Source organism: Quercus robur, chromosome 2, assembly GCF_932294415.1.
Source record: "Quercus robur chromosome 2, dhQueRobu3.1, whole genome shotgun sequence".
NCBI classification, from domain to species: domain Eukaryota; kingdom Viridiplantae; phylum Streptophyta; class Magnoliopsida; order Fagales; family Fagaceae; genus Quercus; species Quercus robur.
Genome location: NC_065535.1, coordinates 28,703,286 through 28,722,087, shown reverse-complemented (window position 1 = coordinate 28,722,087; position 18,802 = coordinate 28,703,286). Strand labels below are relative to the sequence as shown.

General features: G+C 34.4%; 1 protein-coding gene across 1 annotated transcript; it reads left to right on the top strand.

The window, feature by feature from the left end:
• Positions 1-671: 671 nt before the first annotated feature.
• LOC126713201 (endoglucanase CX-like) lies at positions 672-3,496 on the top strand. Its single transcript, XM_050412888.1, has 7 exons — positions 672-975; positions 1,148-1,357; positions 1,671-1,871; positions 1,962-2,054; positions 2,127-2,288; positions 2,372-2,483; positions 2,867-3,496. The coding sequence occupies exons 1-7, from the start codon at positions 757-759 to the stop codon at positions 3,361-3,363; spliced, it is 1,494 nt and encodes a 497-aa protein (XP_050268845.1). The 5' UTR covers positions 672-756; the 3' UTR covers positions 3,364-3,496.
• The last annotated feature ends 15,306 nt before the right edge of the window (positions 3,497-18,802 follow it).

Genomic DNA, 18,802 nt, shown 5'->3' with positions numbered 1-18,802 from the left:
ACTTAAGTTGCAATGGACAAAATATGTTTGTCCAAAATTCAAAACACTACTGCGCCTTAAATTATGGCATCAAATGTTCAAGCAGTTTGTAGAAGACTTTTGATTGAATCTTTCTCTGTGCAAAACCCTGAAAAAAATGAAGAGAATTAACTATAACTGCAGGGTACACTTTTTTTTTTTTTTAATTTATATTCACAATCATTGACATGGCTTGTATTGATTGTTGCCTAATAAAAATGATATCAACTATAGACACACAAGAAAGAAAATGATATTGTTCCAATCAAAATATGCTAGGTCCGAAATTGTGAAATAAAGTAACGAAAATAATTCTTATCAAAAAATAAAAATAAAAAAATTATGAAAATAATTGTGTCTCTAACGTGATTATATTCTCTGCCATATCCTAATTTTGTCATTTTGTGAGTCATGACTTTCAGACTTCAGTTTCTTATATCCTACAGGGAAGATAAAGTTTGTTTGTCCCCACAATTAAATGTCCGGTTCAGCGCAGTTGATCCCGTGATAAAGCATGAGACAAGTGCAATTTCAACGACCAACGAACATCCTAACTTCCCTCTTCTTGTTTTTTCTTTTTTTTCATTTTTTAATTGTATTTTTTTGCTAAACTTCCCGCTTTACCTTGGTCTATAAATTTCAGCCCTATCTCAAATTTTTTTCAAGCCCACAAGTCTCTTAAACCACCAGCATTAGACTAGAACATTGAGGCTTTAAGGATTAAGCAAAGAAAAATATATGGCTTCTGCCACCACATTTACCATGATGATGCACATTCTGTGCTTAACTCTTTGTTCCCTCAGTTTATTTTGCTCTGCCTTCACTTCTCAAGATTACTCTAACGCTCTTGAGAAATCCATCCTCTTCTTTGAGGGGCAGAGGTCTGGAAAATTGCCTTCAAACCAAAGGCTCACATGGAGGGGCGATTCCGGGCAGTCGGATGGCTCTTCTTATCATGTAACAATAATTCTACTGTGGTTTGTCATTGTTGAATTTAAAATAACTACCAATCACTTGTTCCAGTCTCCATAGAAGTGGGAGTTTTGTGCATTGGGTATAACTTTATATTTTTTTAGTATGTACTATAAACAAATGACTGAATGTTTTCTTGCTTGTGGATATATTTCAGGTGGACCTAGTAGGAGGTTATTATGATGCAGGAGATAATGTCAAGTTTGGCCTACCAATGGCCTTCACCACTACATTATTAGCATGGAGTGTGATTGAGTTTGGTAGCTCAATGCACAACCAGATTGAGAATGCCAGAGCTGCCATCAAATGGAGTACTGATTATCTTTTAAAAGCAGCCACTGCAGCCCCTAACACCTTATATGTCCAAGTGAGCAAAAGCAACATGCTCTTAAGCACCAACAAAGAATATGGTTAATTCAGCAAAATGGTGTAAAATATATCAAACATAATTATATACTTAGATGCTATATACAAACTCAAACCAAGGGTGAATCCTAACATTACAGTTAATGCTAGTTGGCAAAATGGAAGAATACAACTTTGACATGGCATAAATAGATTTTTTACTACATCAAAGCATGGCAAAAACGAACATAATAAAAGAGATAACCTTATCTACATCATTCTTAGTTTTGAAGAAAAGGGCTCAAAAGCTTATGGCTTGGTGCTGAATGGTGCAGGTGGGAGATCCAAACATGGATCATCGGTGCTGGGAGAGGCCTGAAGATATGGACACGCCACGCAACGTTTATAAGGTATCTGATCAAAACCCAGGGTCTGATGTAGCAGCAGAGACGGCCGCTGCACTGGCTGCAGCTTCAATAGTCTTCAAAGATTCTGACCCTTCTTACTCTGCAAAATTGCTTCATACAGCCATGCAAGTAAATATCCTGACAAATTACATTCATTGTTTACCAGTTCTCTGTTTCATCCACTTAATTAACAAGCAATTGCTCTTCACAATGATGCAGGTATTTGATTTTGCAGATAGGCATAGAGGTTCTTATAGTGACTCTCTCAATTCAGTTGTCTGCCCATTTTACTGTTCTTACTCAGGCTACCATGTAAGATTATTACATTTGCTTCTAGCTTTGTTTATACTTCGCCAAGTTCTTGACCCCAGTTTTATCAATTAGGATGAGCTTCTCTGGGGTGCTTCATGGATTCATAGAGCCTCACAGAACAGCTCATACTTGGCTTACATTCAGTCCAATGGCCACACTTTGGGCGCGGATGATGATGACTATTCCTTCAGTTGGGATGACAAGCGACCTGGGACCAAAGTTCTACTTTCCAAGGTCTTATTCCAAAACTCAGCTGATGGTACTTCTGCACTATTTTCAAGGTCTTAAAAAATAACCTTTGTTGGAACTCTCCTCAGGATTTTCTAGAGAGAACTACTCAAGAATTCCAGATATACAAAGCACACTCAGACAATTACATATGCTCCCTAATTCCAGGAACATCAAGTTTCCAGGCGCAATATACCCCTGGTGAGCAACCTCCTTCCCTTTCTCCTCTTTTGCCATATTGAAATGCCAATGGTATGGGTGCAGCTCCTTTGTCCAAACAACAATTACAGCACTTTACACCACAGTATAGGGAGGCCAGTCATCATCTCAACAAAAAAAGTTTGTGCCAAAACCCAATGTACAAAACTCCCACTTTTGCAGAGTCTACGAAAGGCGATTGGTAAACAGCCTTACCCCAAAAACAATTTTGGTGTGGCTGATTCCCAATTGTCATCATCTTGATAAAGATGATAATTTCTTCTTTTACGGTTACTCCCCATGCTGTGATGTGAAGTAAAACAAATTTCCCCGGCAGGGAGACGCACCTCAATGGTAAAATGGTTGCCTAATACTTGAATTTTCAGGGGGACTGCTCTACAAAGCAAGTGAGAGCAATCTGCAGTATGTTACTTCCACAGCTTTCCTCCTCCTGACATATGCCAAGTATCTTAGCTCCAATGGAGGAGTTGCCACGTGTAGTGGTTCAACAGTCACTGCAGAAAATCTCATCTCACACGCAAAGAAGCAAGTTGACTACATTTTAGGTGATAATCCAGCAAAGATGTCTTACATGGTGGGGTTTGGGGAGAAGTACCCTCAACATGCCCACCATAGGGGCTCCTCTCTACCATCTATACATGCACACCCTGATCATATTGCCTGCAACAATGGATTTCAATACCTCTACTCTAGCTCACCCAATCCAAATGTCCTTGCTGGCGCCATAGTCGGCGGTCCTGATAACAAAGATAGTTTCTCTGATGACCGGAATAACTATCAGCAGGCTGAGCCAGCTACATATATAAATGCACCATTTGTTGGTGCTGTTGCTTTCTTCTCGGCCAACCCCACTACAAAGTAGTTACATCTTCATTTTCTCTCTTAAGGAATAGTATGTGTCCCATGTAAGTCCTAAATTTCGAGGAAGTGGTATTGCAGAGAAAATATGCTACCACTTACAAAGAAAGTTTAAGTGACTACTAAAATTCAGTACTCTTACCTTCTTGTGCTACCTCTGAAACTTACCAAAGGTTCTTCAAATGATCGCACTTGGCATGTAATGGAAGTGAATTAATAAGAAACACTTCTGATCTGCATATTAAACAACAAAATACATTACTAATTGGTAATCAGACCTTGATTAAACGCAAGTAACCAACGTACTTGATGATAAGCGCAATAAGGAAACCATTGACATCATGGTATGCCCATTATTGGATTTAATCAACACTACTGAGTCATAATGGATATGGTTTTCAATTAAACAAGAAATACTCTTAACAATGAGCATATGCTTGGTCACTATCACAGTCACAGAAATCTAATCCATTATCAAACCCATCTATATTGGAGTCTAGACTGTCTAGTACTTAATCTTTACTAGCATGGACCTAGAGCTTACCTCAAGGGCATTAATGCTCTATAGTAAACCAGCTAAGCTACATAATTGAGCATTGATAAATATTAGGAAGGCCCTGAATTCGAATTAAATCATCATGCTGAATCCTTATAAACCATTTGTGTCAGAACATATCATTATGTTTGAAACCTAAACTTCATTGTTTACACTGAACGAAAATGTTAATGAACATAAAAGCATTACTGAAAATAGAAAAAGTTTTACACTGTCGAATGAAAAACTCTTGAATTAGAAAATAGAAATCAAGTAGAAAAAGAATTCGCAGATCCTGAATTGTCTCTCTCAAACCAAGAAAAAGATGTTGAACAAGATTCTTGGCCTCCTCGTTCAATTCTTTCAACCTCGTTGGATCCTTTTTCCTCGAGAATCTCCTCCCTTTCTTCCACTCCGCCCCGAAAAGTAACTGGAGCTCAACAAAATCTTAATCTCAAAATTTGGTCCGACATTCCACGATAAAATAGAAAAAAAAAAACGAACCGTCAGGTCCATCATGCCAAAAGTCCAAGGACTCGTTGAAACTTGGAAGGTTCAAATTAAATTTGTAAACAAATTCTAGGGAATGAATACTTCCGTTTGGATTGAGTTTATTTTTGCTAAAACTGAAAACATTGTAACAAAATTATTTTTAAATGTGTGAATAGTGCCGTGAGACCCATTTTTAATGAAAAAGTTACTAAAAAGTGGAATTTGTGTGTTCGTGAACAGTGCACTCCTGCACTGTTCACGATTGACTTGGTCAAATAGTGCGGCTGAAAACTTGCGTTTCTCAACAGCCTTGCGTTACCTCCAGCTTCAGCATGCACGTGGGTCCCAGCTTCAGCAAAACGCAAATGCAGATTGAAAACGCTGGATTAAGTTGAATCCAAACGCTCACTTGGTGAACGTTTGCATCCCAAGTCCAGCATTCACGTTTTGCTTTTCTTTTCTTTTCTTTCTTTTTGACCAACATCTCTTGCACTGTTTATGCGACATGAACAATGCATCAAGACAAATGAACAGTGTTTTGTGAGTGTGAACAGTAACAAGAAATTATTTTTTTATTATTTTCAGTTTTTAACAAAATAAACGATATCCAAACGCACCTTGGAGTATGCTTGTAATCGGCTTATAAGTTTAATTTTTAATTTTTAGTTTTTTTTTTAGTTTTTATGTATAGTTTTTTTTAAATTTCACTTTTTTCGTTTTTTTTTTTTAATTTTTCAAATTTTTTTTAAGGTACAAGTATATTTTAGCATACTTTTAGCCAAAAAAATTTCAGTAAAAAGCTAAATAAACTGTTTTCAAACAAACACTTAGTATGAAAATGAAATGCTATTTACAATTTGCAATCCAAGTAGCATTTGAATTTCCACATAAGTGTTGCACTAGCACAAAATTTGGCTCTTATAGGACATGATCACCAATAGATTAATATAAAACATGATTCATATATTTTATCATATCATATCATAAAAGTTAGACTTAGAAGTCGAGATTATGCCTAGTGGCTTCACTAAATTGTAGAATTTTTTTTATAGATTTAAAAAAAAAATAGATATATATATATTTTTTATGTTCTTATCTTCTTCTTCTATAATTTCTAAGTTGATAAAAATTTTAATTTAAAATCTCTTCTTTGGATAAAGTTTAATAGACACAAAAACTTAATAATTTAATATCAACTTAACTTCTTCTCATCCATCAAAAAAAAAAAATTCCTCTTCTTTTTTTTTCCCCTTTTTTTTTATTTCCACGGTTTGTCAATTAGTTGTTCTTCTTTTTTCTTTTCTTTTCTTTTTTCTTTTTCTTTTTTAATATTTAGATAGACACCATTATTTTTAGGTTTTGTTGATGATAAATTTTAATAGGGACAATAGGATTACGTTTTCTTTCTTCTTCTTGTTTTCACTTTTCTTTTATCTCTACATTTTGTCTCATACACCACTGTTATTATTATCTATTCTACTATTTTAAGGGCTTCTCCTGTTTAAAATTCTCACTTATTTGGTTTAAAAATGCCTTTACACCCTTATGATTAAGTAGAGACAAAACTAAATGACAATCAGATAAAAATACAACTCTAACTCTCACTAAAACATTACCTAAAAAATAGGGTCAATCTCCCGTTAATTTTCAAATTGCTTTATCTACCTATAAATTAGATTTTCAAAATAAAAATTATATACAAAAAATAAAAACACAGGTTTTTTTTTTTTTTTTTTGGCTACCAAAAAAAAAAAAAAAAAAAAAAAAAAGAGAAGAAAAAGAAGAAAGCCTCATCCCACGTGCAAAGCATGTGTGATGAGACTAGTACCTTAATAATTGGGTTTAATTGTTTTCTATTTGTACCTTTTTTATTTAAAGTTTTTAAACATACAGTTGCATTTAAAAAAAAATTATTTTCTCCTTCTCCTATAATTCTAAATTGAGGATAAAATTTTACTAGAAGATATAAATTTGATTTTAACAAAGGGATAATCTAAACGATATATGTTATGAAAGCATAGATGAACTCAACCATCGGTCTTTACATCTAATCATGGGCGGCATTAGATAGAGTTCAGGGGGTTCAAATGAACCCCCTGAGCTGGAATGTATTTTTATAATATATAATATCTTTTATATTTTATTTTTGATTTGTCTTCCTAAATGAAAATTTGAACACCCTGAACTTTTTTAAATTCAGTTGAAATAAGGTTAAATGTGATTTTTTTAGCAAAATCTTGATCTTTTTAAACACACAATAAAAGCCCAACAACAAAAGTAAAAACTTGTTCATCTTAATCCTCAAAAAAAGCCTATTTAGATCTTAAGTACACATTTGTTTAGTTTACAATGTAATTCTTATATTGATAGTACAATGTAAACATATAATTGTCCTAAACTAATAGATAAATTTTTTTTTAAAATAGATTCAACTTATGGCGTTCGCTCATAATGATAGTTCTTTATTATTAGACTAAGATACCAATCGGTTTTTGGTGTAACTGGGAATTAAACCCTAAATCTCTTATTCAACCATCAGAAACTTTACTAGTTGAGTTAATTGAAACCCACATAAATAAAAGTATTTTAAGTAGTGATAATTAAAGTTCACTTAATGAAAATTATTAATATGTTCATTGTATTAAAAAAAAATTATGTCAAATGAACTTATAGTTTATCTTTTATTCTTTTGCTAGTACATAACAAATTTGTAATAAAAAATCTTCATAAAGTGTAAGATTCATCTCTTACCCAAATTACATCTTTTTATTGACCCCCCAAGAAAAAAATCTTGGAGCCTCCATTGCATCTAATGGATGTTATATCTACTAAAGGCTCCCTTTTTTTCTTCTCCAAAAAAAAAAAAAAAAAAAAAAAAAGGCCTATCTTTTTTTAATATTAATATCTACTCTTTGATGATAGGAGATTTTCTCCCTTTTGTGAATCATTGTTGGTGGCTCAAAGGTTTTCTTTGAAACCTTCTTTTATAGAAACTCTCCAAATTAAATATGAAAAGTTGAAAACAAGGTAACCTCTACCCTATTTTTGTCTCATACGTATATGATTTTGCATTTTTGTTTTTTATTATGTGAAAATCTAGCTAGGTTTGTAGGAATTAAATTCTTGTGAGTTATAGTAAAATTGCAATTCCTATTTAGCTTAGATTCTAATCTGTCATTTGCAATATATATATATATATATATATATATATAAGCCCATTATAATTTTAATCCTGCAGTCAATTATCTCCAACTCAAAAGCAAGTTCATGAATCTCTGATTGTTGGTTCATGCTAAAAAAAAAAAAGGAAATTAAAGGTGAGAAATGAAAAAAAAAAAAAAAAAAAAAAGAAAAAAGAAACAAACAAACAAAACAAAACAAAGTGAGGTCGTATTTTTTGTCATGCGTTTTATGTCTTATTAGAGCTTTATTTAAAAATTTTGAGAGAATTAAAGAAAATGACAGAAATTATGTAGCTCTAGGTCTGAAAATCATTCTTTCTACCACACTATTGTGGTGGGTAAAATATATTATTTGATTTTGAATCCTTGCCAAATTTTCTAGGAGTTGTAGGATTTCTATGAACAAGTAGCATCTACGTATGGTTCATGATCCATATATATTGATTAGATATGTAAAGACTAAAGAGAACATAAACATCTATATAAGATAAAAGATTACGCGTCTATGTTTTTCTTTATTATATGTTTATTAATTTGATATGACTAATAAGGGAGGATGCTTATTTAAACCTTTTATTATAAATGGAATGCCAAGATTAATACCCAATTTCAATTTTTTTTAATAAATTACTAGATTTGAAATACTCTTCACTCTCCAGGACAACCATTCAATTCTTATGCAATTAAGTCTCTCCCTATTAGAAGTACTTCTATTTTTTTTAATGTCTTTTTTTTTTTTTTTTTTCAAGATTTTTGTATATTGGTTACCCATATATTATTAGTTATTCCATTCTAACTCTTTGTATTTCTTAAAACATATATTATTATCCACTATCCAGCATATCTTTAGTCACCCATTTTGGTTTGGAATCTTGGATTCATTTTCCTTGTTGGCCACTTCCCACTTTCCCAGTTTTCCCGCAAAGCTAGCCACCCCATTTTCCCTATCCTACCCCCAACCGACAAAGCCCTTTCCTTTTGGTAACCCCGTAATTCCGTCTCAAACGGTACCACGTTTCGTAATCACACCAAAAAAAAAAAAAAAAACACTCTTGGTCAAAAAACACAGTTGTGTTCCTGATTTTTGTTCAAATTCTATTTTAGTCTCTTAATTTTAAGTAAATTACAACTTAGTCCTAAAAATGTTAAATTTCGTTTTCCTTTTTTTTTTTTAGGATCGTTTTCCCATCCTTAATTCCATATGTCTTCAAATAAATTGAATTTGTGATGGATGGACATGATATCTGTATCTACATCATATATTAATATTATACAATATAAAATTATTTGATTTATTTTTTATACAACCATGTTATTTCACATGGCATTTGTTGTATAATAAATTGCATTTTCTATTTTTAGTTGACTTATATTATGCTAACTAGTGTGTAACTTCGTGCACATGCATGAGTACATTTAAAAACAATCACAATCACAATTTATATATATATATATATATATATGATTTAAAATCTAATTGGATCTAGACTCTTCGGTTTTTGCACCCAATAATTTACTAGCTACAAAAATTAAAAAAATTAGATAGGACACATGGCGCAAAATTGAACTTCAATTTAGAATGTAATTGAATTTAGACTATTTGATTTTTGCACATAATAATTCACTTGACACACAAATTTAAAAATTAAATGAGACACGTGACACAAAATTAAACTCCAATTTTGAATTTAATTGATTTTCTCTTGGTTTTGCATATTAATATATATATATATATATAAGTTATAATTAGTTTTAAATTTTCATATTCTTTTCACATAATCTATATATCTATATATATAATAATAAGTGAAACTGAGAAAAACTCAAATTAGAATTCCAAATTAGAGTTCCAATTTTGCGCTATGTGTCCTAATTATTTATTCTTAAAGAGTTTTATTTTTTAATTTTAGAATCAAATGGGAGACCACGTCATAAATATTCATCCAAGTGAGTTATTAATTACAAAAATCAAAGAGTCTAAAATAAATAAATCGTAAAAAAAAAGTGTTTAACAATAATTTTTTAAAAAAAATAGACAATTTACATTTTATAACTAATAATATCCTTACAAATTTTTTTTATAAAAAGTTAACAAAATATAAAAATAACTATCAATAATATTTAAATTATATATATAGGAATTATATTATGCATATTTTTCTTTTCTTTTCTTTTCTTTTTTTGAGAAAGAAGACTTGAATTTTATTCAATTAAGGCATGTATGCTTGATAAACATTCAACAATGGACTGAAACATTCTTCATCTATACATAATAACCTGTGATATGATGTGCATATCTATCCAGATTGTAAGCTACTTTGTCACCTTCCCTACCAACATGTTGGAACCTAACCCCATTAAACCGATTCGCCAAATTTTGTGCATCCTGGATCAGCAAGCCATAAGTTGCAAATGGTTGTGATGGATCTGTTAAAGCCTTTATGACAATTTCACAATCACCTTCAAAGATAACTCTGTCAAAACCCAGCTCGGAGGAGAGTTCAATGGCTCAGATGGTTGCCAAGGCTTCCATTTCCACCACTGAAGACATGAGCTGAATGTTCTGTGAAGCAGATGCCATTACCAACCCCTTGCTGTCACGCCAAATGACACCGATACCTGCTCTTTCATCCTCTTGGAACGTTACTGCATCAAAGTTTGCTTTATACCAGCCATCTGGAGGAGGTGATCACCTTGCACCTAATCTGACCGAGTACCTTGTGCTGATTGTCCGTTGCTGAGCTGCCCTGTACTCCATCAATGCCTCATATGCTCTCTGTGCTATCAGATACAAAGGAAAGCCTGGAGGAGTTGTTCTAACCTTATTTCTCCTGAACCAAACAGTCCAAACTTGCGTTGCAAATAGTTCCACATTGCACTCCGAATTAAGGACATGTAGGAGCAATTGTGGAAAGTCATGGAATGTCATGTCTTTGAAACTCCATTGGTTATCTTCATTCCACACCTGTGCTAGCTTTGGACAAGACCAAAGTGCATGGAGCACGGTCTCCTCATGTTGCGAACATAGAGGACATTGTGGATCATCAACCACATAGCGGCATTCCTACAAGTTCTCCACAGGAAATTTCAAACTTTACAAGGCAAAGACAATTTCCATATATTTTTACCGCATGGTCTTAGCATCTCGGTATTGTTTTGTCTCAAAGGAAGGACTGATCTTGCTTCAGTTTTGAGGAAAAAATACCCAGACCTGACCGTGTACTCACCAGATTGAACAAAAGGCCAGAATAGAGTGTCATTTGCGGTGTATCGGCTGAGTGGAATTCTCTATATTAGCTCTGATTCCTCAGCGATGAAAGAGTTCTGCAACAACCTATGATCCCATAATTGCCTAGTGACAGGATTTATGAAGGAACTCACCATGGCTTCTTGCAATTCTGCCATGAGGGGTCCATCGACTAATGGAGTATGTACAAAGGGCAGCCATTTGTCGCCCCATATTTTGATTTTTTCCCCATCACCAACTCTCCACTTAGCACCTGGCCGGATAACCTCCCTTCCCCTCGAAATACTCCTCCAAGCATATGAACCACCATGACCTTCCTTAGCTTCTAGAATTGAACAATTGGAAAAGAACTTTGATTTGAATACTTTGTAAAACAAGGAATTTTGGTTTTGCAACAACCTCCAAGTCTACTTAGCCAAGAGAGCATCGTTGAACAAAGCTAATTCCTTAAAGCCCATACCACCTTTGGATTTTGGTTCACACATATCCTTCCATTTAACCCAATGAATCATCCTTCGATCACCCCTTTGTCGGCACCAAAACCTTCGAATGAGCTTTTCAATTTCATCACAAAGGCCCATTGGGAGCTTAAAACAACTCATTGTGAATGTGGGGATTGCTTGCACCACCACCTTGATCAACACTTCCCTCCCTGCTTGTGAAAGCAATTTTTCTTCCCAACCCTGCAACTTCCTCCACACTCTCTCTTTTATATAATCAAAACTCGTCTTTTTGTGTCTCCCCACTAGTGAGGGTAAACCCAGATATTTGTCATAATGCAAAATTTCAAGAACCCCCAAAGGTTCTTTATTTCCATCCTCTTGGCCTCGGTAGTGGACTTGCTAAAAAAGATGGAAGTTTTGTCTCGGTTAATTTTTTGCCCCGACAAACTTTCATAGGAAGCCAAAATTTCTAACACATTTTGACATTCACTTCTGCTAGACCTGCAAAACAATAAGCTATCATCTACAAAGAGCAAATGGGTTAGTTTTGGACCTCCCCTATTTAGGGCAAATCCATGGATAAGGCCTTCCCTTTCGGCCTTCACAATAAGACTATTAAGTCCTTCCATGCATAATAAAAATAGGAAGGGGGATAGGGGGTCTCCTTGGCGAATACCCCTTGAAGGTTGAATCAAACCCTTTGGCTCCCCATTTACAAGCACTGAATATGACACTGTTTTGACACAAGTCATCATAAGAGCAATCCGTTGTTCATTGAAACCCATCCTTCTCATCAATTCCTCCAAAAAACTCCACTTCACTCTATCATAGTCCTTACTCATATCCAATTTTACCGCCATATAACCTGATTTGCTAGATTTATGGATATTCATGCTATGCAAAGTTTCAAATGCAACAAGAATATTATCCGAAATCAAGTGGTGTTTGGTAAAAGTACTTTGGTGTTCTGTTATTATGGATGGTAAAATTTTCTTTAACCTGTTTGCGAGTACTTTAGAAAATATTTTGTAAAGAACATTGCATAGGCTAATAGGATGGTAATCAGTGACAGCCAAAGGGTTCTTTGTTTTTGGGATTAGAGTTATAAAGGTGTGATTTAGGGGGTGGTGTATAGTGGTAGAATTTAGCATGGACAAAATTGTTTTAGAAACATCATCACCAACAAGACTCCAATAATTTTGATAGAAAAGAGGGGGCATACTATCAGGGCCAGGAGCTTTTAGGGGAGCCATTTGTTTAAGTGCTTCTTCAACCTCCACCACCGTGAACTCTTGCAATGGCATTGCATTCATGTCGTCAGTAGCACTTCTTTCCATGTGATTCAAGGCTACCTCCTCCATTGTTCGATTTGAAGAGGCGAAGAGTTGCTGGTATGACTCAATGAAGATCTCGGCAATGTCATTAGGATGAGTGACCCAATCCCCCAAGGAGTTTTGTATGCCCAAAATTCGATTTCCCCAATACCTTTGGGTTGCTCAATTGTGGAAATATTTTGAGTTCATATCTCCACCCACCAACCAAAATGATTTTGCACGCTGCCTCCACATTGTATTTTCTTTGATCAACAATTCATTTATCTCCAATTTCAACTCCCTAACCCAAAAATTACATCCAGTCTACCTTGCCTCCAATTTGGCCTTAGCCAACCACTTTCTTTTCTCCACAATTTCCTTCCTAACATGTCCAAAATTCCTCCTACTCCATTGTGTAAGTTCAATTCCACATTTCTCAATTTTTTTAAGCACTTGAGTCTCGCCCTCATGGTTAGAAGTATTTCTCCATACCACTTCAACTACCCGTCCACACCCTTTATCTGACAGCCACATTTCTTCAAAATGGAAAGGCCTTGACATTGGGGGGGGGGGGGGGGTTGTTATGTCACTTGGAGTGATCCATAAAGGAGAATAATCCGATGTAGTGCATGTAAGGTGATTGACCTTTGTACTGGCAAATTGGGTGAGCCACTCTGGTGTACATAGAGCTCTATCTAGTTTTTCCCAAATCGAATACCCATTACTGTAGTATTTGCTCCATGTAAATTTTGAGCCTGAATGCCCAAGATCAATAAAACCACACTCATCAATTGCATCCTAGAAGAGTTGCATCTAATTATTACTTCTCCTATTTCCACCCAATTTTTCATCACTTCGAACCAACTCATTAAAATCCCATGCACATAACCATGACAATCTGAATTTCTAATTTTAATCTCTAAGCAAGTCCCAAGATTCAACTCGCTTCTTTGTGTCAGGTTCGCCATAGAAACCAGTTAATCTCTACTCATTTTCTTTATTTTTATTGATGGTGGTATTGATATGGTTCTTATCAAAACCCTCCATTGAAATGTCAACTAACTCCCTCCAAAAAAGAACTAACTTGCCTCCTCTAGTGTTTCTTGGTGATATAAACATATTTTCGAATTGAATTTTCCTCTTCACATCTTTTAGCCTTACTTCGTCTGCCCATGTTTCAGCGAATACAATAGAGGGATCTTTTGCCCGCACCATTTTACCAAGCTCATTCCCTGTAAATGGGTTCCCAAGCCCACAATAGTTCCAGACTAAGCAGCTCAAACAACTCCCCCTTATCTTTTGAAACCCGTTGGTGTTTACTTGGTAACTCTAGATGAGACACTCCCCTCCACTTCACACAATTTTTTTTCTCCACTGCCAACCCATTTGCTGCCCTCTCCTTGACCCCCTACCTATTTATTTTTTTTTCCCTGTTGGTGGCTGTGGTAAATTTTTTTCCCCTATGTTGCCCCAATGCCAACCTGTCTAGCTCTTTCCCTCCCATCAAAAATGGCTTGCTTTGCTATTGAATTTAACTGCGAATTAATTACAGTAGTTGGAATTTCCTTAATTTCAGAGTTATTCCCAAAAGCCTTTAAAGCCTTATCAATCTCCCTTATTTTTATATCAAATAATTCTGCTCTGAACCCGAATTTGGAATTAAATATTCGGATTCCATATTAACTTCCTCAGAATTAGGAGCATTAATAGGAGGTGATAATGTTGATATAGAATCTGAAATTAGTTCGTCTTCCTGATTCGGTTGTAACGTTCCTTCCATGTCTACACAATTATTGTTCAGCGCTTCACCCTCTCTAATGCCATCAACGCTCATTAATGCCTCACCATCAACGCTTCTTTCTATCACCCTCTCTACTGATTGCCCTCACCGATGAACTTGACTGCGACTGAACACCATGAAACTCAACATGGGCTCTAGGCTTTGAACGCTCATAATAACCTAGGATGTAAATAACATCCTTCCCTGCTGAGGTATAAGGGGCTACCCTTAATGTGGAATTAAACTGTTGTTGATCTAGAGTAAGAGTTCCCTTACTCTCTATCCACAATTCGCAATTTTTGTTGCTATGGTTCAAGCATCCACACCAAAAACAAAAATTCAGTAGTTGTTCGTATTTGAAGCTAATTCGAATTTTCCTTCCATTCTCCATTGTGATTAGCCTACCCTGACACAGTGGCAGAGAGATATCAATGAGAACTCGAACCCTTATGAAATGTCCACCCACCTCATCAACTACACCCATGGACTTCTATACCTCTCTAATTGTGTCACATATCTCTTCAGCTACCTTTCTCATCATGAAACACACCAAAATGTCATGGACCTGAATCCAAAACACCGTTGTCTTGAAAACTAGATCTCTTACTAGAATATCCAAATTGTACCTTTGTAGCATTACTAGGTGTTTGTCAAAACTCCGGGGTTGATTCTTTAGTATCCAATCCACATCACCTAGATTTTCAAAGACAAATAACACTCGACGCTCCTTATGATTGTGTATCCTGAAACCATTCGTGGACCTCCATAATTGTTTGAAGGTTCTTGCCATGGCTTCCATGTTAAGGAATCGTGGCATTAGGAACTTTGCTACTAGAATGAACTCACCCGTTTGTTGGTCTCTTTGAAGTACAAAGCCTATGTTCTCCCTCTCTGACAGTGTAAATTGACTCCATTTTTCAGCTTAGTCCTTCATACCCGTGGTTGGTAATATGCAAACTGACCGTGTTTCCCTAAACCCCAAAAAAAACAAAACCCCACTAGCTCTAATGGTAACCTTGTTATCTTAGAGATACAAACTATCCTTCGTTGGAAGGGACAGAACACTTTTATTGCCTAAGAGACGAGATGAACTCACTTTCTATCGACAGAGAGACAAAACCCCTATATTATGCATCTTATTATATATCTTTAAGTGTATCCATATATATGCATGAAGTTATAAGTTAGTTATTATAATGTTTATTTATTTATGTATTATTTTTTCATATTAGTTAAAAACTAATTATAACTTATTGGAATTTTGCTACCTTAAGATCGTTATAGTTACACTTGGGTTACTCTCTTGACCTTCCAGGATTAGGTAGACATTAATCCTGCATGGTCTTGCCACTTGTGGAGAGTCTAGAGATTTGTGTTTTTGGTAAACATTCACCTAAGGTTAGTCGCAAGACCCCTTAAGTAGGAGGCATCTCTTCTTTGAAAATGCATTTAAAATGTTGCTTGGTTGAACTCTATTTGTGATTTTTCTTATACGTGACAGCCTCTCACTCTTTATCTACAAAGTTATGTAATTCCTTCTGTTTTAGCACAAATTTTTTTTTTGCTAAAATTCTGCTTTAGCACAATTGAGATGTGGAGAGTAGTTATTCTTTTTAGTCCTAAATGGATTTTGAGTCGTGAAAATAAAATAATTTAAAGCATCTTACTTTTACTGTTTCACACAATTTACAAGGTTCAACAAACAATTAATATTCAACATAAAGGGTAATAGGGTATGGTATTATTTGTAGTAATAATCCTTATATAGCATATAAAAAATCAAAAGATGGTTGAAAGGAAAAAAACTTGATTTGATATGACTTATTTCTATACTTATGAATTTCATTGAAACTATAAATAATACACTCGAAAACTCCTTAGCTCTTCTGACATCAATGGTTGATTGTTTCATTGTTTGGCTAGGATAGGACTACCTTAGAAAGTGATAGTCACAACCCTTATTATTGATATTTGAGATTACCTTAATTACTATGGAATGGAGAAAGGGTTTATTCATAAAAAAATAATAAAATAATAAAAAAGGAGAAAAGCCTTTTCAACTTTCTAACCAAGGTTGGCAACTAAATTCAATCTTCGACACCCCTTAACATAAGAGCATCCGTAGCAGCTAGTGTATAAATTATGCCATTTTACAACACCAAATGCTTACTTTATTATTTTACCACATCATTTTACAACATTTCATTTATCAGATGTTTTATAATTTAATTTTATACATTAAAATAATATTTATTACACATTAAAATAATATATTATCTCCTCCCCCATTATCATCAACAACAGCAACATCAACAACCTACATGGCAGATCAACCGCCACACAACCACCGGCCACCCCACAGATCAACCACCGACCACCAATATCAGCCACTACTACCCCCACACCCAAAAAAAAAAAAAAAACTCAAACAAACACTACAATCAAAACCCGATCAACCAAAATCAACCAACTCGATCAACCCAAACCCAAACCCGATCATCATCATCAACAACAACGACACAACCACCTCCACTGCAACAACGCCGACAGCCACCATCGGCACAAACCTACATCCACTAACACCACCTTATAAAAAAAATAAATTAAAAAAACCACAACTAGAAAAATTGTTGCGGCCACAACCACCAGAAAAACAACAGAACCCACAACCCACCCACCCACAACACCAGAAAAATTGTTGCGGCCACAACCCATTCACCGATTTCGCACCACCGATTCACCGATTCGGAACCCATTCACCGATTTCACACCACCGATTTCGCACAACAGAACCCACCACCACCGATTCGCCCATCACCAGCCAACCCACCCACCACTGAATCTGACCATCGCAACCCACCCACTGCCGAATCGGGTATCAAATCACTGCAAAAAAAAAAAAAAAAAAAAAAAAAAAAAAAAAAAAAAAAAAAAACCACAGCGACAGAGATTAGAGTGAAAGAAGAAAAGGGTGAGAAGAAAAAACTAAGGGTGATGTCTGAGAGAAAGAGGAAAAAACAACGAGATTGAGAAGAAAAAAGAGTGAAAGAAGAAAAGAATGGAGAGGCGTGAGTGTGATGTCTGAGGAAGAAAAGTGAAGAGAGAGGAGAGAGAAAAAGAATAAAAAATAATTAAAATTTATACCACACCATTCCGTACCGTTGCAAATTTGCAACGGTACTGTTCACATGTTGTAAAAATGATGGGATTTAGCACATCTGATATTTGGTGTTTTTTGAGTTTGGTGTGGTAAATGTGCCAAATATTTGGCATTTGACACATTTACCACACCTACTGTGGGTGCTCTAAGAAAGTCATGAATGTCTTACTTTATTAGAACAAAAAACAACCTAAACACTAAAACAATTTTAATTAAATTACTTTTGGTCTTTTCTGAACAAAGTCTAATTAGACAATAGTCTTGTAACTTAACTAACACTTTTTAGTGTTTCTAACTAAAACATTTAGGGTTCAAATTCTCCCACCCTCAACTATAAATGCATAAAAAATAAAAAATAAAAAGTCTAATTTAATTCCGTTGTTGCATATGGGTTGAGTTCAGGTTATACTTCTGATGTAATTTTTAGTAATGTTACACCACTCAGTATTATTTAATTCGCTATGAATTTTAACAAATCAATCATTGAATTATATTATCTTTGTGCATTCTTCATGCCTACAAAATTTCAAGATAATTAAATATTAATAGTCATGTTATCAATCAATTATTTAAATTTAAGTTTTTGTAGTTTAAAATAATGCATAAAAAATGAGTTTATGGATTGAATAATAAATAAAAATTGATTAGCATGAATATTGGTATGCATGTTAAGAACATATAGAACATGTATTTCAACAGTGGAATTTTTAAAATATGAATTCAATAACAAATTATTAGATGATGTAACGTTGTTTATAATTACACTATGTGTACCTTGAATCCTACCCTATACACACACACGTGTGGGTGTTTTTTTTTTTTTTTGGTTAATTTGCCTTTTATGTCTTAATAAATATTTATACATGTATCTTGTATACATAATTTTTGATACGTTTAGACCATCATACATATTATTGATTGAGTCCTTTTAAGAATAGAATAAAAATTCATAATAATTTTACAACATTTCCAAATTAGTCTACCACTTCACACACAAGCCATTTAAAAAAAAAATTTAAATGACAAACTGTAATGAGCCCAAACATGAAGTGGTAGGCTAATTTTAAAAAAATTGTAAAATTATGAGTTTTCATTATGTTCTTTTAACTTATTTTTATCTATTAATCAACTATCACCTTAAAAATGCGATATAACTCGTAATAAATTCAATGAAAAAGATGGACTAAAATAAAAGAATAATTTAAGAAAGAAATTTATAAAATTTTAAATTTAAAGGGCTAAAATGAAATATAGTGGAAACATTGGGGAGGAAAAGTCAAACTGAGCCAAA